This window comes from Phaseolus vulgaris, chromosome 9 (genome assembly GCF_051622355.1).
Source record: "Phaseolus vulgaris cultivar YP4 chromosome 9, ASM5162235v1, whole genome shotgun sequence".
Classification (NCBI taxonomy): Eukaryota; Viridiplantae; Streptophyta; class Magnoliopsida; order Fabales; family Fabaceae; genus Phaseolus; species Phaseolus vulgaris.
Window position 1 is genome coordinate 8,756,415 of NC_143506.1, and position 24,317 is coordinate 8,780,731.

General features: G+C 37.5%; 2 protein-coding genes across 2 annotated transcripts; both read right to left on the reverse strand.

Moving 5' to 3' along the window:
- Positions 1-845: 845 nt before the first annotated feature.
- LOC137820364 (uncharacterized) lies at positions 846-3,107 on the reverse strand. Its single transcript, XM_068624414.2, has 6 exons — positions 2,796-3,107; positions 2,631-2,707; positions 2,388-2,564; positions 1,982-2,080; positions 1,379-1,618; positions 846-1,263 (listed from the first exon to the last, which is right to left on the reverse strand). Exons 2-6 carry the CDS (start codon positions 2,703-2,705, stop codon positions 1,033-1,035), a joined length of 822 nt encoding a protein of 273 aa, XP_068480515.1. The 5' UTR covers positions 2,706-2,707; positions 2,796-3,107; the 3' UTR covers positions 846-1,032.
- Positions 3,108-18,795: 15,688 nt separating this feature from the next.
- On the reverse strand, positions 18,796-23,943 carry LOC137821343 (Glycosyl hydrolase family protein). The gene is made up of 4 exons (XM_068625892.2): positions 22,952-23,943; positions 22,584-22,851; positions 20,010-20,783; positions 18,796-19,656 (listed from the first exon to the last, which is right to left on the reverse strand). Exons 1-4 carry the CDS (start codon positions 23,639-23,641, stop codon positions 19,067-19,069), a joined length of 2,322 nt encoding a protein of 773 aa, XP_068481993.1. The 5' UTR covers positions 23,642-23,943; the 3' UTR covers positions 18,796-19,066.
- Positions 23,944-24,317: the final 374 nt, after the last annotated feature.

Below are 24,317 nucleotides of genomic sequence, written 5' to 3' on the forward strand. Positions count from 1 at the left end.
AAATTCCAAAAAGGTAATCATGTAATCTTGAAAATAACACCAACAACTAGAATTGGTAGAACAATGAAACGAAAGAAACTTATTCCCTAATTTATTGGTCCTAAAATTTCCATAAAAATAGGTCATCTTACTTATCAAATTTCTTTACCTCATTTTCTTTATAATCTTCATAATGTATTTCATGTATCTCAATTAAGAAAATATATTTCTAACCCTTCTCATGCAATAATAGTACCATTAAAGAATAACCTTACAATGATAAAGCTTGTTATGTACTACCTGGCTGGGAAAGGATTGTGTTTTTATGCAGGGCTACAAACATGATGCAGAGAAGACCTAGCAATGGAAAGAATAACACCTAAATAGTTTCTTTTGTGAAATTGTTAGTCTTGTCCTGTTCCAATATGTTATTATGATTGTTTTTCACACGCGTTCTTGTTGTTAAACGAATAAAGTATGGAAACTTCTTTACTCTTTTTCCTAAGAATCCATGGCCAATGATATATCTAAATTCTAAATCTGATTGAAAACTGTTGCACCATAAATCGCTGATTTTCATTATTAAATATTGAAATCTTTCCTTAGGTTTCAAGCTACTGTGGCTGATTAATTAGATGGCTTAGACAACACTAACATGCAATAGTGACTGAAAATAAGCCGTAATAATTCTGATTACAGACTCAATTATATGTGAATTTCTAGATTGCTTTTGATACCAGAAAAGGGGACATTCTTTTTGGCTAACGAGTACGAAAGTTACATATATGTGTGGATGAAGTTCCCACTTATAACGAGTATTCTTTTCTCCTTTCATATACAATTTATTTATTTCATAAGTTTCAAGGTACCGGGCATAATTATTTATGATCGTAATTTCGTAGTACATAAAATTGACACTTCGTGCCTTGAATCTACGTTTGAAACTAAAGTCATAGCATCTTGCTGCATTACAGTTGGCTCATTGCCGATTTAGGCATGTAATTTCTCATTGTAATTTCTGTACCTTTGAGCACCCAAGCTGTATAGTTTGCATTATGACACAGACTTGACCTGTGTCCCCAAAGAAAGAATCTTGTTGTCATCCTCTTTCATTCTCTCAGCATATTTATTTACGTCAAATCCTTTGTCACCATTCCCACCAAATGCAGATTCAAGTTTATCCATATCAAATAAATCCTCCAAAATCTTCTTATCCTTGTGGTCGTCCCAATAGTAAAACTTTACTTTATTGTACATTTCAGTTTCCAAAAACGGCCTTATCATCTGCAGCAGTTCAAATCTTTCACTTTACAAAATGGTACTGGATTCATGATCACTCTTAAGTAGCAGCTAACATCAAAATTTAAAGATATATAAACTATAGGGATCAGCTAGGTACCTTGAAAAATGGTTGGAAGACTATAGGCGCATTTAACAGAATTATCAAACCCAAGCGTTTTGGATAATAGTCTTGTATTACATGGACAATTTCACGTGCCATTTTGAACGATATATCCGACATCTTGATACCCTTTAAATCTACCAGCCAAACCACCTGTTCCTGGTGTGCTGGAAGATTTAAAATGGCATTCTCCATGCAGTATACTAAATACTTCACTGTCTGTGCTGATCTGGAGCTCTGCAGTACAGATACAGACCACAAATGAAATAAATAAATAAAAATTAATGTTATCACTCTTAAAAGTTGTTTACATGAACAGGATTTTAACCAATTATTATATTTATAATCCCTAAAACCTTGACATCAATTTCAAATGCAGAGGGTAAAAGTCAGCACTCAGAACTGTTATGTAAATTTTTCAAATTAAGTGTGTTTTCTACTAATAAAAGTGAAAAAGTTTGCCACAATGTATGTCTCAACAAATTATACATCGCCTATTCTCATTCTTCCTTTTCATTCCAGTAGCCGAGTGATGACAGTTTCACCGCTCATTAAATTAAACAAGATAGATATTAATTGAGAGTGATCCTCAGAAGAAACCTTGCTACCAGGTGTCATTATAATCACCGATCTCCCACACTTGTCATGATAATTGGGTCTATACATCGACCCTAACTCTGCTTCATCAGCAACCTCTTCCTGCATCAAACAACATTTCTGAAAAGTGTTATACTCTATGCATTCCACGTGAGACAATGAGAACCATATCCAGTTTATCAATCTGTAGAACAATGTGTCAACACAATCAGGTACAGAGTTGTGAACACTGCCTTTGCACTCTGGAATTTTCTTGACTTTCTTAAGAGAGTAATGGACTTAAGGAAAAGAGGGATAACAAATACCCCCTTTAACCATCTTAAATTCTTGGCATGGTTTTATGGAAAGAGAAGACATGCCTTATCTAAACTTGATAAAAGAAAGTGAAGACAAGTAGTAATTAACTTACCCAGCGGATCTCTTCTGGTTTGTATTCTTTTCTCCATTTCAGGCTTTGTTTCAACATTTGAGCTGCTTTCTTAACATTTGAATTGCGTGACAATAAATACCTTGAAATGGATGCATCAGAACAATACGCAGATTCCTTATCTGATAGCTGCCCTATCAACCCTCTCACCTCAGTGATCTGAAAGGAAGCAAATTATCAAGATCTACATCCTTTACTCAAACAACGCAAAATAGTATAACATACCTTGGCCTGCAGTTCTTGTGAAACTACCATTTCATCATGACCGTTGGAGACAGTTTTTTTCTGATCCTCACTCATAACTGTTGGTATAGAAATGCTACAAATTAGCAATGAAGAGTTGAACACCACAATGATGAGTAGCAATTTATCGAAGTAATAGATATTCACCTTCATCCAAACCTGTGTTATAGGACGTAACGAAAGCTAGAGTTTGAGGGAACCAAAATCAATTCCAGAAATATTTTGCTTTTGGTTTCTTCATTGAAATATGATAGCATTCCTTTTATAGCCACTTAGGTTAAGTAGTTTTATATTACCATTGTTCGAAGTTGCTGGTTAAGTTCATTTCATTTTTTCCCTCTTTACGGGCCAATGTTCTGTTCGTGATCACTTCTTAACTCTTAAAATGTACAGAAAAGTTGTTAAAATGAATAGTAAATAGAGTATTGATTATTTGACACCTATGCACCAAATCATCCATCTTGTGTTTTATTATTTTATAAAAGAAAAATGGTTTTTGACATATCATATCATGCTCTACCTATTAAATATTAATATTTTTTATTTTTTATTTTAAATTATTTTAACATTTTACATTTTACCTATATTTTTATTAAAAAGATTTTTTTATTTTTAAATTTTTTTTTATTGTAAATATTGATATTTTGTTTTGGATGTAAAGTAATCCAACTTGAAGTTGTAATCTGGAGGAAAGAAAAAAGGAGGTTTAAAAATATTATTTTGCTAGTAAATAACATTGACACTCTTTATAATAATATAATAATATTTTTAAATTAAAAATAAAAATAAAAAAATATTAATTTATTAAAGTGTGAAGGGTATGTTTTGGCTGGCTGTTAATATATCACTCCTCTAAAATTATAAAATGTATTTTACCATGTTCAGGCCTCTAAAGTTTACTTTCCCTAATATTCAAATTCCGTGCAAGATATCATAGATTTTTCTTTTATTTGTGTTAGAGTCATATAATCACCAAATTGTTTTATATAATTTCAACACCATTTGAAAATAATATAAAATTAATAGTTTTTTCTCAAATACAAATTTGTGTTATATCCTTTTTTATTAGAATATTGTTACTTTATATCTGTCTTTTTTGAAGATGTCATATTGTCTTTCAATAATGTCTACCGCTACGTATCACACAACTTATTTATTATAAAGTTAATGCAACAATGGCAAAGTCAAGTTGAACACAAACTACATTAATTGTCCATCAACCAAATAATTTGGTGGTGGTTATATATGCTTAGATTGAGTTAGATTATATATGTATATATTTTATATCTTAGTTTAATAAGATAAATTTACTAATTCAATTGTTGAAGCTTATTATATTATCTTAATGATCATCTCTATTAAATTTTATATAATTTATTTTTTTATAGATATGTTATTTAATAATAAAATTTTATATATTTTTAAATATTATATTATTCGTTAAAATTAAGTAAAGTGATAAAATTTTAAATAATATAAAATTACATGAAATTTTATATACTTAATCTAATTAATAAAAAAAATTACATGAATTAATTTATTATTTAACTAAATTTCACAAATGATGTAAATAGATCCTTACATATATAAAAAATATATATTCTCGTTATCTTTTATATAATTATTAACTTATATATTCTCGTTATCTTTTATATAATCATTAACTTGAATATCAGGTAAGAAAATCATGAAATAAAAATTAATTTTAAAAATAAAAAATAATTAATTGTCACAGTGATTAAATTAAAATTAATGACTATTTTAGAAACTAAAAAAAATAGTTTCTAAATTAGTTTATATTATTGTTAAATGATTTGGTATTTAATTAGTTATCAAAGTTTTTGCAATGATCTCTAATCTAATCACTATAGCAATTAATTATTTTTTATTTTTAAAATTAGTTTTTATTTCATAATTTTTTAATAATTTACATATTGTACCTGTACGAATATTGGAGGTTGAGTAATGTTGATTCACGTATGCTTACTTCACTCTTGGTTCTCCTATTCTTCAAGTCTCCTTTTCTCTTCACGTGCCTCGGTTGGTCGGTGGGGATACCTGCGATTGCACTCCGACGCTCAAGTCAGCGATGGTGCTCAACGAGAATTCTCTGATATTATGAAAAACGTATTCTCCCTTTCAGAAGTCCCTTTAGTAGGTTGACTTGAACCTTGGTCATGTAGGCCAACCACCTGGCCAGTTGGTGGCTAAAGACAAGCCTAGTGGTCTCTGGATCGTGTTTGGTGGTTTCCTGAAATCCAGAGAGTGTTTCATAAGAACGTGTTTGACTTATTCAGCGAGAATTATAACTGTTCGTTCCACATATAACTCCATTTTTAATTTAATTAAATTTATTTAGCCACCCGCGTTCCGGTTCGACCGATACACAAATTAATTGGTAATTACATCAAATCTTGGTTCCGATAATTCCACGACTTCATTGCTTCGATCAACAAATATTTCTCTTTTGTAGACCAATTAATGCAAAACATAAATAAATAAATAAAATCATCCATTTAAAAACTTTTTAGAAATGTTTACTGAAAAGTCTACCTGATGCTACGTGTTGATTGTGATGGTCTTCTTAAACTTCGTACATCAACCTTAGTCTCAGATTTCCATAAACAAGTTAAATCAGAAATAAAGACTGATATGTGTCACTCCTATATTGTCTTCCTATCACACACCAAGAACTGTTTTGTGATTAATGTCTCCAGAGAGAACGATAATTCTGCTACCAATTGTAACCAGTTCTTCTCCTCATCGAAACCAAACCTTCTCAACCCTACTTTTTCTTCTGATTATATCTTCAATATGAGCCCCCACCACCATCAATATCATCCTTTATCAAGATTTAACAGCATTCAACGTTCAATATACATATTTTATAATTTTTATTTTAGTGTAAGTTATATCCTTCACCACAAAACATATATATAATTTCCACTTCTTGTCCTATTTTATGATAATAGTTTCTTTTTCATGATATGAAGACAGTATAGTATCTTAATTATGCCAGTCTCAATCTCAACCACCATTATGTATGAATTCCACCCTATTTTCATGTGGATGCAACTTGTATAACATGTTATCATGCTCTTAATTTCTAGTGTAGTCATAATCCATTCAATGCACTGTTAATTAGTTATATGTCTCTTATAGGTATGCATAAATTCAGCAGTGGTTGATGGTTGATCCATTAAAACTATCTTTTATCATTGAACACTTGGATTCGTTGAATATAGTTTGCAAATAATTAGGTATTCCTTAAACACTCATTAATACATATGAGTATTAAATCTCTTAGCTTTTTACATGGGTTGAATATTTATTAATACATATGAATATTAAATCTCTTAATCTTTATGCCTAGCTGAAATATATGACTTGTTACCTACAAATTAAAGTCATGTATAATTTATTATTAATTTCATTAACACATTTGAGGTTGTTAATTTGTACACAAAAATATATTATTCGATAACGAATAACATGATAAATTTAATAAATTTTTGTTAGAATAAACTCTAAATGACTTAAATATTATTTAAAAAGTAAGAATGACAAAATAGATTGGTCTAAGGAACATTATCTTAATTACTGTGGGAAAATTAGGTTTTCGGTTACTCATATTTTCCGTGAAGAAAATGCGTGTGCAGATAAGTTGACTAATTTAGGATTTTTTTCAAAGAGAATATTTTCTTTGGTATAATAGGCTTCCACCTTGTCTGTTCTTAGAATTCTTTATGAATAGGTATAGTCTATCTATGTATTGTTTTTGTTAACATATGAGTTTTAGTCTAGTCTCCCCGTATTTTTGTATTTTCTTTCTTTTTCTTTTGTTTAATAATACTTTTATTCATGTGATGCTAAATGATTATTGTTATTTGAGGTGTCCGCCTAGCTAAGATCTCAAGTTACATAGTAATACCTAACATAAAAAATTTTATTTAAAAAAATGGATTAATTGGTCGAACCCGAGCTTGCCAAAAATTGTGAGAGAGCAAACTAACCACCAGAATATAGGAATTGAAATTAATTTAATACCCGCTTAGTTAGAGAGTAGATTACAATATAACATCGTTTTACCAGGCTTTTAAATTTTGATTTCTTTTTGTTTATTTTCATACTATTAACAAAAGACAAATATTACATATGAATCGAGAATGTTTTGACAGATGGAGATGGGAATGAATAGTAACAAGTGATTGATGTAATATGCTATTCATGTAACAAACGAGAGATATATAGAAACTAAGCATGCCAATTAAGTATTTATAAACAATGCACTTTCTACAACTCTTTTTAACACACCTCAAAAGATATAAATATGATAATGCCCAATGGTTGCAGACATTATACCAAAAATGTGATTTTTTTCAAATAAATTAATAAAAATAGAATATTTCTAAACCTTTCCAACATACCCTAAAAAAATCATATAAAAACTAAATTTTAAAAATAAAAAATAATTAATTATTATAGTGACTAAATTAAAGATCATTTTAAATATTAAAAAATAATTAATTTTTAAATTAATTTCTATTATTGTTAAATAGTCTCTAAATTGGTATCTAATTAACAGCCAAAGTTTAAATTGATAAATAATTGGTAGTTAAAATCTTGGTAGCTAATTAAATATCAATCTAGAAACTATTTAGCAATAATAAAAACTAATTTAGAACATTTTTTTTTAGTTTTTAGAATTATCTTTAATTTAATCACTATAGCAACTAATTATTTTTTAAAAAAAAATTAATTTTTATTTTATGATTTTCTTTGTAACAATAGTTTCCAAACTTTCTAAAGTTTTACTGACATAATATATAGCAAATAAGATTTTATTTGCAATACAGAAAACAACATGAGTGATTTTGTCATGTTTTTAATTAAAAAATAGTACTTTGACAACTAAAATAATCATTTAAAAACTATAATAATAATTGTACCTGAATGGAGAGATGGGGTCCAGGCACGGTCGGTTGACGTAGTATAATTGCTGACGTGTCGATCTTCTTCTCCTTCGGTCGATCGTTCCTTCTTAGTGTCCTCTTCGGTCGGGCGGGGGAGGGTACCTGCGAAGGCACTCCGACGCTCAAGTAAGTATGAGATTCCAAGTGTGATTTAGTAAGTGAATGAAAACGTACCTTTCTCTGACTTGAGCATAGTATTTATAGGATTGCCTAATGGGCTTTCTATCCCTTGGGCTCATGGTGGTTATGGATAGGTCATGCCAGTCGTGCTCCGGAATATCCGGGGAACATATCTTCTTTAAACACGTATTCTTTATTCTTCGGAGGTGTATCTTAACCACCTTAGTTTGTCACATAAATGCCCTTACATTTATTATGCATTCGGTCAGTCGGCCACGTGCGTTCGTCCGGTGCCTACCGGTACACTTGCCCCCCAGGCTCGAGGTGAATAAAAGCCGAAGAGTCGTAATGATTGTTGTGCCTTTCGAGGTGTCAGGCATTAAATGTAACGGAATGACGAGACATTTTGCTTTTAGTCGGAGGGGACAGAGATCGATCCGACGATGGAGATCGAGTGACGGTTCGACTTCCGACTGGCTGAGGTCGTCGGATGAACGTGCATCTAACGGTTGGGGGAGGAGGAAGAATGCTATAAATAGCGTTCGCATTTGGATTAAGTTCGTGTTTTTGTGAATTCGGCATCCGAGTCGCTCCGAGTGCCGAGTCTATATTGCGAACGTGTGTTGCTGAATGAGTTGTAGTTGCCGACCGGCTGTTTGTTTCTGCACGTTGAGGTTAGTTATGTCGTCTCAACTTTCTTCAAATAGGATAGTGAATATAGAGTCGTCCGGGAGTGAGGGCTCTTCGTCCGGGAGTGGTGAAAGTACAAGTGGGTCGAAGGGTCCAACGTATGATTGGGTGGATGTTAGTGTTAGGAACTTCCCTACTATTTTTAGAAAACCGGACGACCTAGATAAGGTGATAGCGAGGGCACCGGTTGTGCGGTCGGGTTTACCCTCGGATATTCTAATAGCCGAAATATGTGGGTATTCCGACCGGGTTTGTCACGGGAGGGAGAATGCGCCGGTAGATTTTTTCTATGTGTATACCACATTATTTACTGATTTGAGGGTGACCCTGCCGTTCGACGATTTTACTATGGACGTGCTGTGAATCCTTAACCTAGCTCTGACACAGCTTCATCCGAATTCATGGGCATGTTTACAAGCCTTTCGAATGGTGTGTCAACTTTTTGAGTTGACACCCATGGCGGAAGTGTTTTTGTTTTATTATAGCACATATCCGGTTAGTCCGGTAAGCTGGGTTTCCTTGGTGAGCCGCCCGGGGAGTGTGCGCTTTGCGGCGTTTACCACATCTTACAAGAATTTCAAGGAACGGTATTTTAAGATATTCATGGAGCCGGACGGCCGGGAGTACTTTTACACTGCTGAGGGTGGAACTAGGTTTCCATTTCATTGGACGCAGAATCCCGTTGCCCTTAACTCTAATTCCCGTACGACCGTGTCGGTGCTGGGTAAGGTTGTAATGGCGATAATCGACCAGCTCCCTCATAAGTTGCCGACAAGGAAAATAATTGCATTATATGCGTCGTCCGATCCCTGGGTGGATTTTATTGGTATGTGAATGCAAATTTGTTGTGATTGAATAACTTCATTAATAGTGTTTAATTCTTGTGTGTTTTGCAGAAATCATGACACGGACGGACACATCCTTGAACGAGTATATGAACAACTTGCGCCAACAGAAGAACCGGCAGGCTGGTTCTCTTGAAACAAGTGGGGCGTTGGCCGCCCGACTGACCTCAGTAGTGCCTGCTGCGGGGCCTTCTCGAACGGTTGCTGAACCGTCTTTGCTAACGGCCGGTTTGGAAATAGCGGCCCATTTGCAAACGGAGCTGACGGCCGAGGAGAACGAAGTGCTTTCCACCATCCCTACGACAAAATTGATGGTGGAGACATTAGAATTGCAAAGTCGGGCGCTCGTGGCGAGCCGAACGGTAATCGAAGAGCTCGAGAGAGTTACGACCGTCACCGTTCCTCGTTTGAAGAAAGAGGTAACTGAAGCCAACCAAGCTGCGAAGGCGTCGGCCGAGATGGTCGAAAAGTTGAAGGCTCAAGTGGACGAGAAGCAGGCGACCGTGAAAGCGCAAGAGGGACTGACGAAGAACCTCGAGGCGCAACTAAAGGAAAGTGCCGACCGGGAGGAGGTGTTGAAAGCGGAAGTGGCCAAGTGCCAGGACTTCATGCTTCGCATTAGCGAAGAGTATTTTCGGTTAGGCATCGACAAGCGGCCTGTCTGCATGGAGCACCAACTGAGGACGACCGGTACGACATAGAAAAAATAGTAGTTGATGGAAAGCTGGTGCCGGCCAACCTCGATGATGACTTGGATGAGGAGGCCGAGGCGGAGACCCCTGGCCCACAGCCGGACGCTTCATTTGAAAAATTAATGAACAATGTTCCATAAAAAATTGCTGGACCCGGCATGTGGGCAATATACACTTGCATTTTGAATGTTTATAATTTCAGCTAGTACGTATAGTGCGTAGGCCGAACGGGTTATAGTTTCTAAACATGGTTTGGTTTATATAAGTAATGATTTATGAATTCGGATGCCGAACGAGGCGTAGGTAATTTCGATTACGTTAGTAATAAGTTAATCCGGATGCCGAACGAGGCATAAATAATTTCGATCACGTTAAAGTAATAAGATAATTCTGACGCCGAACGAGGCATAAATAATTCCGATTACGTTAAAGTAATAAGATAATTCTGATGTCGAACGAGGCATAAATAATTCCAATTACGTTGGTAATAATGCGAATGCCGAACGAGGCATGGATGATTTTGATTGCGTTAGTAATAATGCGAATGTCGAACGAGGCCTGGATAATTCTGATTACGTTAGTAATAATGCGAATGCCGAACGAGGCATGGATGATTCTGATTACGTTAGTAATAATGCGAATGCCAAACGAGGCATAGATTGAGAGTAATAAAAGGAATAGGAGACTTGGATTTTAATCTATAGTGCCTCGTTAAAACCTTCTCGGTCGTAAACCCTCCTTAGGGAAAAATCGACCGAGCGAGGAAAGAGTACACGTTCATTAATTTCAACTGTAATAAAATTTGAGATGCGTGGCATTCCACGTTCTCGGTATGTCCTTCCGAGATAAATGTTCTAAGTAATAGGCTCCACCAGCTGCCGTATATGCTATGCGGAATGGTCCTTCCCAATTGCTAGAGAACTTGCCTCCTTCCTTCCGGGCGCCACTTCGCATTCGCCATATTAAGTCACCTTTGTGGAACAGTCTCGGTTTGACCTTGGAATTGTATCGTCTGGCAGCCCGGATTTTGCATGTTTCTTCTCTAATTCTACACTTGTCCTGAAGTTCGTTGATGAGGTCGAGGCCGACCGAGAGGCTTTCCTTATTCAGATCAAGGTCAAGGGTTTGTCGGCGGAGAGAAGGTTCTCCGATTTCAACGGAGATCATGGCTTCAGTGCCATACGTTAAGCTGTACGACGTTTCTTGTGTAGTCGTCTGAGGGGTACAACGATATGCCCATAAGACTTCTAAGAGTTCTTCAGTCCAGTTACCCTTTGCTGGGCCGAGACGTTTCTCCAGTAATCTTGTTTGCAGCTTCTGCTTGTCCGTTTGTTTGCGGATGTTCTCGTAAAATTCAGCTAACGTCCGATCGGTGAATTGCCGACCGTTATCGGTGATGATGATCTGTGGGAGGCCGAAGCGGCAAACAATATTCTTCCATACGAAATTTTGGACATTGCAAGCGGTGATCGCAGTCAGAAGCTCGGCTTCAATCCACTTGGTAAAGTAATCAATGCCAACCAGTAAGAATTTACATTGGCCTTTACCGGGGGCGAAAGGGCCAATGATGTCCATACCCCATTGGATGAACGACCAGGGTGATAGCATAAAATGAAGTTCCTCAGGTTTTTGATGGAACAAAGTACCAAACTCTTGACATTTAAGGCATTTCTGGACAAAATCGGTACAGTCGCCTTGGACGGTCGACCAATAGTATCCGGCTCGGACTACTTTGGCGGCCATTGTTCGCGCGCCTGAGTGAGTACCACAAATACCTTCGTGCAATTCCCGGACGACATATAAGGCTTGATCGGGTGTCAAACATTTAAGGAGTGGCCGGGTATAACCTCAACGATAAAGGTCGTCGCCGATTAAGACGAAACGGGCGGCCTGCAGCTTCATGGTTTTTTCACCTAGAGGACTACATGTAGCATCGAGTAAATATTGCTTAATTGGGGTAATCCAAGTAGATTCCGCGTCATTCGTTAGGCATTCCTGTTGGTCGATGCTTGGGCGTACAAGCGTAACATGGATGACCGATCGATGTATTCCCTTACATTTCGTGGTTGCCAGCCGGGACAAGGCGTCTGCGCGAGTATTGTGATCGCGTCGAACGTGTTGCATGGAAATTTCCCAAAATGTGCTCATCAACTGTTTGACTAAGTGATAGTATCGCTGCAGAAAGCTTTCTCGGACTTCATATTCGTCATTAAGCTGACCGATGACTAGCCTGAAATCACTTTTACAAATTAACTTAGTGATTTCCAATTCTTGAGCGAGGCGTAGACCGGCTAAAATGGCTTCATATTCGGCCTAATTGTTTGAAGTTTTGAAGTCGAATTTTAGGGCTTGCTCGATAACAATCTCGCCGGGTCCTTCCAAAATGATTTCAGCGCCGCACGACCTCTCGTTGGAGGAGCCATCCACATATAAAATCCACGATGAGTGTTCAGTCCCGGCCGAGGAAGGAGTGAGTTCGGCTGCGAAATCAGCAAGAGCTTGCGACTTGATGGCTCCTCGTGGTTGGTACTGAATATGGAATTCGGATAGTTCGATCGTTCATCCGATCATTCGTCTGGCTAAATCGGGTTTAGTGAGAATCTTTACAATAGGGTAATTTGTCCGAACAATAATACGATGATTTTGAAAATACATACGCATTCGTCGGGCGGTAATGATGAGAGTCATAGCCACCTTTTCGATCATTTGGTATCGGATCTCGGCGCCATGGAGGGCGCGACTAACGAAATAAACTGGACGTTCCTCACAATTGATTTCTTGTACCAAGACTGAACTAACGACTTCGTTTGAAACGGCGAGGTAGACTATAATCGGCTCTCGGGCGTCCGGTTTCTGGATGATCGATGGGGAGGATAAAGAGGTTTTCAATTGGAGGAAGATTTCCTCACATTCGGCCGACCACTCAAAGCGAGATGCTTTTTTCAATAATTGGACGATGGATCTCGTTCGTTCTGCGAGTTTAGGAACAAATCTGGATAAGGCGGTGAGCCGACCGATGAGTCTTTGAATTTCTTTAATGGAGTTGGGGCTTCTCATTTCGAAAATAGTTTTACATTTCTCAGGGTTAGCTTCTATGCCTCTATGGGTAAGCATAAAACCTAAGAACTTTTCTCCCTCGACGCCAAACGCACACTTGTTAGGATTGAGTCGCATCTGGTGCTGGCGGAGAGCTTGAAAAACTTCTTTTAGGTCAACAACATGTTGCTTACATGAGTCGGACTTGACAACAATGTCATCCACATAGACTTCAACATTCCGACCGATCATGTCGTGGAAAACGTGGTCCATTAGTCTTTGATAAGTGACCCCGGCGTTCTTGAGTCCGAAGGGCATAACTTCATAATAGAAATTATCGGAATCAGTCATAAAGGTCGTCTTCTTTCGGTCGGCCGGGTGCATTTGGATTTGATTATAACCTGAATAGGCATCAAGGAAGCTAAGGACGTGATGTCCAGCCGCCCCATCAACGAGACGATCGATGGTAGGCAGAGGATAAGAGTCTTTTGGGCATGCCTTATTGAGGTCCGTGTAGTCAACGCACATTCGCCATTTTCTATTTGCTTTCTTTACCATAACTACATTGGCTAGCCATGTAGTGTAATGGGCTTTTCGAATGAATCCGGCTTGTAATAACTTATCAGCTTCGGCACGTACGGCTTGGCGTCATTCGTCCCCCAAATTTCTTTTCTTCTGAGCTATTGGTCTAGCTTCTTTATATAATGATAGTCGGTGGGTAATGACCTTCGGGTCTACGCTAGGCATGTCAGCGGCTGTCCATGCGAACAGGTCGGCATTTTTAGCAAGCATTGTGCCGATGGCCATTCGGTCGTCCGGCTTTAGTGAGGTGCCAATATGTGTAACGTGGCGATCATCGCAAAGTGGGAATTGATGCAAGTCTTCTCCTGCTTCCATGCAGGGATCGTCCATACGAGGGTCGAGATCAACAAGGGCTATCATCTGACGGCGGGACATGCGCCGTCCGGAATGTCGAGTTGGGGATCGTCCTCGTTTTTGTGGGAGTCGGTCTTCCGGATTGGTCGTGTAGAGTCGCCGAGTTGGCTCACTTTTCAAACTCGCAACATAACATTCTCTAGCGATTTTTTGATTGACATGGATTGTTGCAATGTCATCATTTGCCGAAGGAAATTTCATGGCTAAGTGTGGGGTGGAAACAATGGCTTTTAATCTGTTGATGGACGGTCGGCCGAGCAGGATGTTGTAGGAAGTCTGGGCGTTAACCAGAAGATATCGTACGTTTATTGTTTTATGGAGACCGTCTTCCTCACCAAAGGTTGTATACAAGTTTATATACCCCTTAGTGTCGACCCGTTCACCTGAGAACCCTACAATTTGTTCGTTATAGGGTTGAATGTCTGCTTCTGGGATGCGCATTTTCTTGAAGATTTCCCAATATAATATATCGACCGAGCTACCCTGGTCTACCAAAGTTTTGGCAATTGCGAACTTGTCAATTTCCACAGTGATTACCATAGGGTCGTCCTGGGCTGGATCTATGGCTGTGAAGTCGTCGTCAGTGAAAGTGATCAGAGGTATGTGTGGGCGCCTTCTCGTAGTAACATGAGCGGACTGAATGTCTCGGAGATGTTTCTTTCGGGCGGAATTTGAGCACCCGCCACCGGCAAAGCCTCCGGCTATGTAATTTGCTTCGTGGTTTGGTTCGCCCAAGGTAACGGGTCCAACAATCATATTGATGACTTCGCGGACTCGTTGACGAGGGCAGACGTTTCGGTCGAGACTTGTGCTACGGGCGCGTGTACGCCGAACGGGGCTTTCACTGCGTTTCCGCGAAGCCTAGCTATGGTCAGTTCGGCGTTTGTAATTGTTACGGTATGACCAGTCGTCACCACGAGATGGACGATCGGTACTTCGTGGTGGGGATCTTGAATTCCTTATCATCTTGACGAACTGCCGCAAATGGCCAGCCTGGATGAGCTCTTCGATTTTGTCCTTCAATGCTTGACATCCTTCGGTCGTGTGGCCAAAATTTCGATGGTACTGCATTCGGTGGTGTTTGATATTGTTTTAGTGTCGGAAGTAGATCCGTTTGTAGTGCTTCATCTAGGGCTCGTCCCCTCGGAACAGTTAAAGGGGTGTAACTGTTAAACCTGGGGATTCGGCCTCCTCTGTTCCGGTCAGACCTTGGAGTGGTTCGGACGGTCCGTTCGGTCTCGACTTCTCTTTCTTTGCTCGGGGTTTGATCTTTGAGGACTCCGGATCCTACGGCTTTGAACCGTTGGTGATAGTCAATGTGTTCCTCGATTTGCATGAATTTGGTTGCTCGAGTTCGAAGATCTTCCATGTCTTGAGGCGGCTTTTTGATGAGACTTTCTGTAAAACGGCTCGGCCGGATGGCCAAAACCAAATGGTGTAATGCGACTTCCTGTTTGAGCCCTCGGATATTCATACATGCCTTGTTGAATCTATCTAAAAAGGTTCTGAGAGATTCACCTTTCTCTTGTTGTACCACTAGGAGAGACATGGAGGACATGTGATGCGGTCGTCTGGTGGCATATTGAGTAGAGAATTTTGCGGCTAAGACGTCGAAGTCGTCAATGGAATTCGGAGGCAGCTTTGTGAACCAAGTAAGAGGTTCTCCCTGAAGCGACGTGGGGAATACTTTGCACCACACATTGTTATCTGTGGTATACAAAGTCATTTGCGTCTTGTAAACATTTAAATGCTCGTCTGGGTCGGTCGAGCCGTCATAGAGTTTAATGGCGAGACCTCTCCACTTGTCAGGAAGTGGTGTGGTGATGATTTTGTCTGTAAAAGGATGACCCCTTTTACTTAACTTTCTTTCGACTATTTCAGTTCTGGAAGCAGGATTGGTGTCGGTCGGTGTAGGTATGCGAGAGGCGGTTCGGTCGGCCATATGGGATTGGCCTTCTCGTTCGGGATTATCAACCTGTCGCTGGAGTTGTGCATTCTGTTCTCTCAATAAGGCAATTTCTTCCTCTTAACGGCGTCTATCCTCTTCGTGTTGACGACGGTCTTCAATCCCCTTTTGCCGCAGTTCCTCCATCTGAGTTTGGAGGGTTTGAATCATAGTCATCTATTCTGCCATAGCGTCGTTGTTGTTCCTTGTTGCAACCATTATAGCTTTAAAAATTGAAATCTTGCCTCGGCCCCACGGTGGGCGCCAATGGTACCTGAATGGAGAGATGGGGCCCAGACACGGTCGGTTGACGTAGTATAATTGCTGACGTGTCGATCTTCTTCTCCTTCGGTCGGTCGTTCCTTCTTAGTGTCTCCTTCGGTCGGGCGGGGGAGGGTACCTGCGAAGGCACTCCGACGCTCAAGTAAGTATGAGATTCCAAGTGTGATTTAGTAAGTGAATGAAAACGTACCTTTCTCTGGCTTGAGCATAGTATTTATAGGATTGCCTAATGGGCTTTCTATCCCTTGGGCTCAGGGTGGTTATGGATAGGTCATGTCAGTCGTGCTCCGGAATACCCGGAGAACATATCTTCTTTAAACGCGTATTCCTTATTCTTCGGAGGTGTATCTTAACCACCTTAGTTTGTCACATAAATGCCCTTACATTTATTATGCATTCGGTCGGTCGGCCACATGAGTTCGTTCGGTGCCTACCGGTACAATAATAATAATATAAATAGATAATTAATGAATTAAAGAGAAGTTATCATCTTTATATAAAAGAGTTACTTTTTTTAATGATCACATGTCTGAATAAAACTATACAAACGTTAACTTATATCCATAAGACGTTCAATATATTTATTAATTGTAGGTGTTATTATGTATGTGACAGAACATTGTTTGAAAAAGTTGTGAATAAAACTGCTCTAAATGTCCTAGATATCTATTTGATATCTAATACAAAATTTAGATCGCATTAAAAAGTGTAGTTACTTCGGAACCAAGATCCAGCATAATATGACTAATTTTATTATAGTTCATATCCATAAAAAAAAATATTCGAGAATCTCCATTTTTCTCTAGTAGGCTTCTCAACAAATATTCTTGAGTAAAGTTAAAATTGGATTTTTTTCTACTCAAAACTTAACATTAAAAAAAGCTATTTGTAGCGCGTAAGTAGTATAATACTCAATGAAATGAAATCAATAATGTTATGGATTCAGAATTCGATCATAGCTACAAATAAAATTAAATTATAGCATATAAGTGGACTATAATACTTTTCTTATAAATTGGTTTTACGATTATAAATCTATTTACTAAAATGATATTAAAACTATTTAAAATATATTTTAGTTAAGTTTAATAATATTTTAGCCCAGTGCATTCATTTCAAATGTTTTCTGCTCTTTTCTCTTCATGAAGTTTTAAGAAAAATATCTTCCTAATCTATTTATTCTAGCCTTTTTCCATTGAAATTTTGTGAAAAACTCATTTAAGACTTCAATTTATTTATTTATTAATATTAAGATGGTTATTATTGGAGGAGTGTTTGCAGTACATCCATAGACACATTTTATTTGATTAATTGAGATACATTTTATTTGATTAATTGAGATAAGATATGACATCTACAATTATTTTTGTGATTTTTATTAACTCCAACCAATATGAACGTATTTTCAAAAGAGTAGATTAAATTGTGAAGTCAACCCCCAATGTCAAGGGAAAACGGGATTTTATAAGTATCTCAAGAGAAAAGACCTTTTCGAGTTACAGAATGAAATTGTGAACATTGTTAAGAATATTTTTTTGAAAAACGGGTTTTGTAAAGGTTGGAGCTGCTGTTTCTTCCTACACCTCTCATTCCAATATAAAATATAAAAATACTTTTTTTTATTTGTTTTGTCATCCCACATTTTGGATTATATAATATAAAAGTTAATATTGGATTCGAAAATATCTTACAGATTAAGTTATCTGGAGTATAATTTTAAAAAATGGTATTTTGAATTATATAATTTAGAAATCTAGATTTGATAGTAGCTTTCAGATTAAGTAATTCAGACACGTATTTGAAAAAAGGTTTTCGAATTATAATTCGGAAGTTAATATCATATTAGAAAAGACTTTCAGATTATGTAATAAAAAAACTAATCATACATCTGAAAAAAGACTTTCAGATTGTGTCATCTGGAAGCTAATTACGAATTTGAAAAAAGACTTCTGGAAATGCGAAAATAACATATGGAGGTGCAGGAAGAAACAATCTAGAGCTGAACTTAGAAGAAAAATAGGTCAATAATGTATTCATCCTTTCTTCCACGAGAGTTTCTTCCTGCGGCCCTTACATTTTTTAAAATACCTAAATTATTCTTTCACAGTTTTAGTTTTATGTGATTTTTGAATAAAGGTTCCTTAAGCAAAAAGTGTTTTCAGAATAGAAAATTCATAAGATAATAAATCATTTCAGAATTTTTTTCGAAATACATTTTTTTTATTTCTAGATTGGTAAACCCAGAATTAATAAAATTTATTCTGGAAATATTTCAAAAAAAATAATCCATAAGTCATTTTTAAAAAGATAAAACAGTTTTTTTTCTCGAAAATGATGGGGGTGTAAGATGAAATTTGTTAAGGTGCAGGAAGAAAGAGCCTTCTTCCACATTCTGCGTCCCTACGCGGTCCAGTTCCCTCGCTCCACTGCTTGGTTCCAGCATTACGACTTTCCAGAAAAACATCCTAAATATTTTTTTTCACCTCTCATTTATTTTGGAGTTATTTTTTCAGAATGCATATTACATTTCAGAAAATCTATTTCAAAATAAATAAAAGGTTACCCAAAAAATTTGCCAATCTATAAGAAAAAACACCATAGAAAAATTTGACACAGTTAATCAACAATAACACTAGAATCGTGGAATGATTTAGATAATCCATACAGTTTAATTTAGTGACCAGGTTTATCCCGGCCAATAATCAACGAAGAACAACTTTTTTACATTCAACGTACTGAAATAGTACTCGTTTATCTGAATTTCAGATTCAAATACCATGATCCACGAATCAAATCAAATTATAGTACATTTATTGGTCTCATAATTTCAAAGTGCAGCGTGCTTCAGAAACATGTTGGCTAAATTAGCTTGTCATTGTTGAAGAATAAATCTGTAGCATCAAACAATTATATCAATTGGGTGCTCTTGATCATCCAAAAGCAACACCTGAGACCCTTCTTCAATAATCATTGCACCATCTTCATTTGCTCTACTAAGATGTTCACAAGGACTTACCGCGAATCCAACATGAGTCATTTCCCCTGCATCAAGCATCACACTCTGGAAACCAACCAACTGTTTCACAGGGTTTCCACTTTTCTGGTTTTTAGGCCTCATAAACAGCAATACAGGATGCTTCCCTACCATGCTTCCATGATTTTGAACTCTCACTGTGACCGAGAGTGACATGCTTTGGCAGGTTTGTTCTCCCAACTCCGAAACTAGTTTGTACCTTACGGTTTCTGAATTTTCAACCATCAAATGAGTGGATGATTGGTTCAAGTGAAGCTTGGCATGTGTAACAGAAACAAACTCATAGGAATACTTTGAGTAGCTTAGTCCATAGCCAAAGTCATACACTTTTGGACCTTTGTAAAATCGGTAAGTTCTCCCAGGATAGCCAGTAGAAGGATCAGCTCTCATTCTCATGTCTGTCATGGGTACTTTGATGTAATCTTTTGGGTACCAAGTAACTGGCAGTCTTCCTCCTACATAGTATTATGACAGACAGCACACACCATTTCAGTAATAAACTTGTGAATCTGTGAACTATTGTTGGGCCATGTTGTTTGTTCGTTCATAACTTAGTCAAATACAATGCATGTCGGATAAAAATAGTACAATACAAGTAATCTTCCCTTTAGTCCTTGAGATTACAAGTGAGTCACTTTTAATCCTTGTAAAATGTTGCAAAATATCATTTACTTTAAAAGAGTATAGTTAAAACACGAGTAAAGTGAATGACATTTAGATTAAAAGTTGTGTAAAGTAAGGGACTAAAGTTAAAGATTTTATTACAGCATCAGGGACATTTTATTCATAAAATACCAAACAAATTCACCTGGGTTGTGGTCCCCAAAGATAATTTGTGCAAGTGCAATGCCTCCAAGTTCTCCGGGATAACCTGCCCAGAGGATGCCTCCAATTTTGTGGTTATACTTGGCTGAACTAATATCTACAGGCCCTCCACAAAGCAGCACCAAAATAACTGGTTTCTTAGAAGCTTCAGCAACGCTGTTGACGAGTTCAAGTTGCTTGCCTGGCAAGTCTAGATGAATGCGATCACGTTCTTCCCTCTCTTCACTTTGATCCAATCCCATAACCAGCACCACATAATCCACTTTTTTTGCAACTTCCACTGCCTGCTCAATTTGAGCCGAAGAACACTTTGGTCCACCATCACAGCCAGGATGATAAACGGCGTTCTTAACGTAGTGCTGAAACCCTTGCAATATGGTCACAGATTTACAAGGAGGGCCAGCATAGTTTCCAAGAAGAGTTAGTGGAGAAGCATTGGCATTGGGACCTATCACTGCTAAGGAAATGCTGGGGCTTGTTTTTGGAAGTGGTAGAAGTGTGGGAGAGTTTTTTAAGAGGACAATGCCATTTCTTGCAGCTTCAAGAGCCAGATATTGGTGCTCTTTGGAACATACATGATTGGGACCAATCATGCCAAATGGAAGACTGCTTGGATTTCCATCAAACAGGCCTAGCCTCATTCTAATAGAAAACAGGTTGTGAAGGGCACGGTCTATTTCAGACATGGATACTTTTTTCTGCAGCACTGCGGATTTAGCATGATCCGTCAAATAAGTACCACATTCCACATCCATCCCTGCAAATTTTAAAAACATATTCACTGTAGGGCATCTAAAGTACAACAACAGTACGTGTAACTACATTTAGGAGGTAGTCCTTCCTTTTCGGTAAACTACACTTGACCTCTTCAAAAGTTTTCAGAAATGACATATAATACCATTTTCAACCAAAAATTACTTTTTCTCCTTACTTGAAGTTTGAGAAACTGGAGTGTCCAAGTGCTGTTTGAATAACTTAACACAATTTCCATACGCATGACTTCAGTACTTCTTAAACACCTTAGAGAACTATATTGGGTGAGAAAAAATACACAATATTTATTTAGCGCCCTCATAAAAAAATTTAGACTCTAGATTACCCTCCAAATGTGAACCGTTTGAATAAAGAATTTTCCAGAATTACTTACACTGCATCAGTTCATCTACTGAGGGAATTATGGTTTGTCTAAGTAGGAAGGTTGTACTTCGGAGTTTCTTTGCTATATCAGAATATTATTGATTTCATGAAATTTATAAAAGGCATACTTAGATTATTCATATCGTCTCTAATGGATTTAGTAAAGATAAACTATGGAAGAGTTTGTTTTAAGATAAAAAAAAAAGTGACCATTCTGGTATAAGATAGGTTAATATTCTTTAGAGACTTAAAACAAATCTAGTTTATGCTTGCTTATACTATCATAAAAAATAATTTCTTTAAAAAGCGTCTGATTTTGAGTCAAAATAACTTCTGATTATTAATGAGATGATAATATTACTCCAACTAAATCCTCACTGAGTGAGGTAATAGTTTTAGAGCAGTGCTTAATAGTGGAGACAGAATGCTACGAAAGACTTCTAACCAATCATTTGCGTTAATCATTTTATGTGATAGAAAAAACAAGTATTTTCGACAAAACAGTGCTACTTTTGCCCGAGAAACACCAATTAAACAAATATTAATTTAAAAGTTGAAACAATATCAATGTAAATTGACGAAAAACATAACTCCGAAAATAATTTTTTTAGTAACCACAATTTCTCTTTTCAAAAAGGGCACAAAGATTCTTGTTGTTTTCATGAAAAAGAATTTCGTGTTTTTTAACACTTTCCTAATTGATCATCCCATCTCACTATTTCTTTTCCTATTTAAAAAAATCTCAAATTTTTTATTTTCAATTATTTTTTTCCCTTTGCTAATATCTGCTCCTTCTCTTCAAATTGCAGCTAGTAATACTTTTATAATTTAAAACATTTTTTTTCAATGTATTTTAAAAATTAAAATGTATTAATTAAACATATTTTATTTATGATTTTAAATTCTATTTCATAAGTTTTAATTAAATTTTAAAAATACACATACATAACTTTGCACGCCAGTGTGGAAAGTAGAGAGAAAGTCTTCCTGTGGGGCTCACAGATGTCGGAAAATTATGAGAAAGATTTGTATAATTCTTAACAGATAAAAGAATGTAAACATGTGATTGAATATAAAAGTTTATGTAAGCATCATTAATGGTATTAATATAGTAGACGAAATGAAAATACAAAAATGGAAACCTTAGAAAAACCTAAAATGTGAAATATACAGAAAGGTGACATAAGAAATTCTGATAAACATATTATGGGTACCTAATATAACTGGGGAAAGGCACCGACTTTGGCATCAATGGTTGAGAATGAATAGCATTGTAAAACCATGTTACTGTAAACCGACAAAAGACAGGTGATGAAAGCCTCTACGTACTAGGAACATGAGATTTAGGTGGTTTCAATTTGGAGCAAAGATTTAACAGTGCAATTGATATTATGAATTGACGCGAAAGAGAGAGACATACCAGCACGAAGAACATCAGCTACAGCATCCTCCGATGATTTTGCAAATCCTTGCTGGTCATGAATGATCCCCACTGCCCCACAATCCGACGTAATATAGCCACGGAAATGCCATTCTTTTCTGGCTGTTTTGGTTAACAGGTTGAAATCCGCACAGCTCGGAACCCCGTTCACGCGGTTGTAAGCACACATGATCCCACTGGCCCCTCCTTGCTGTACGCAACTCTGAAACGGAGGCTGGTATGTGTCCGCTAAATCTTGCAAACTCACCTGAAACAGATCATAATAATGTCTGTGTATCTAATCCAAGAGTTAAGCAAAAAGAGGAAAAAGGTAATTAAGAAGTGTGCAGAGTGAAGTGGTTAATTACGCGAGCGTCGAAGAGAAAGCGATCCACGCCCTTCCAATTGTCAAGATCGTAAGCCGTGAAGTGTTTGCAACAGGCGGAGGCTTGAAGGTGGCCCCTCAACTTGCCTCCGTGAAAGGAGTCTCCTTGGAGGCCTCTGACGTAGGAAACTGCGTAGCCAGAAGTGAGGAGAGGGTCTTCGCCGGGTGTCTCTTGTCCTCGGCCCCATCGCGGGTCCCTGAAGATGTTAATATTGGGAGCCCAGAAGGTGAGCCCCTGGGCCTGGCCTGCATTATAGATTGCGCGGGCTTCGATCCCAATGGCGCGTCCGATGCGGTACCAGAGGAGGGAGTCGAAGGTGGCTGCGCTGAGGATGACCTGAGGGAAGCTGGTGGCGGAGGAGATGGAGGCGTTGAAGCGGATGCCGGGGCCAACGCTTCCTACGCCGTGAAGGGCCTCGCTCCACCACTGGTAGGCGGGGATGCCGAGGCGGGGGATGGAAGGCGCGGTGTTGACGAGTTGGGAGAGTTTCTCTTGGAGTGTGAGTCTGGAGAGAAGGTCTTTGGTTCTTTGGGGGATGGGGAGTTTGGGGTTGCAGAAAGGGTAGGATTTGGAGGAAGGGTTTGACCAATCACAAGCGAATGGTGGGTTAGATGAGTGAGCAGTGTGAAGAGTGAGGAAAATGATGGTTGCAAAGGTGAAGCTGAGGGCCATGCTCTCGACGCAAAGCTATAACTAATGTCCAAGGTTTATAGTGTGGAAGAAATTTTCATGGCTATCATCATATAGTAGAAAAAGGGTCACTTACTTACATCCCTGATTTAACGTCTCAGTCCCACCTAAATTTTGAAATTTACCTTAGACTCTGGAAAGTCCCACTTAAATTTCTTTATAACCCTTTATGCACAATCTTTTTCTTTCTCATTTCTTCTTCGCGAAATCAGCATTGTGTTTCTCCTCTTTGGTGGCTGCACTGTTAGCGTTGGTGATCCAAAGGGTATTTTTCTTGCATCTTTGTTTGGACCTGCAGCTACATACCTTCTTATAAGTTTTTAAATTTCTAAAAATGCCCTTTTATAATATTTGAGATTATGTAATTCAAAAGTCATTTTTCAAATGTGTAATTAGCTACCGGATTATATAATCCAGAAGTCATTTGTCAGATGCATGATTATTCTTCAGATTACATAATCTGAAAGTCTTATTTACCTTCTAGATTATGTAATTCAGAAGTTTTTTTTCAAATGAGTTTCCGAATTACATAATCCAAAAACTACTCTATGGGGGTGACACAAGAAGGACAAAAATGTATGACACAAGAAGAACAAAAATGTATTTTCATGTTGTATATGGAGGTGACTATATAGAGGTGCAGGAAGAAACAGTCTTT

Coding starts and splice junctions, on each gene's coding strand:
- LOC137821343 (XM_068625892.2), bottom strand. CDS start 23,641: ATGGCCCTCAGCTTCACCTTTGCAACCATCATTTTCCTCACTCTTCAC. Junction 22,852..22,951: donor GCTTTCTCTTCGACGCTCGC/GTAATTAACCAC, acceptor GATCTGTTTCAG/GTGAGTTTGCAAGATTTAGC. Junction 20,784..22,583: donor AGCTGATGTTCTTCGTGCTG/GTATGTCTCTCT, acceptor TAAAATTTGCAG/GGATGGATGTGGAATGTGGT.
- LOC137820364 (XM_068624414.2), bottom strand. CDS start 2,705: ATGAGTGAGGATCAGAAAAAAACTGTCTCCAACGGTCATGATGAAATG. Junction 2,565..2,630: donor CACAAGAACTGCAGGCCAAG/GTATGTTATACT, acceptor GCTTCCTTTCAG/ATCACTGAGGTGAGAGGGTT. Junction 1,264..1,378: donor TCTTCCAACCATTTTTCAAG/GTACCTAGCTGA, acceptor GAACTGCTGCAG/ATGATAAGGCCGTTTTTGGA.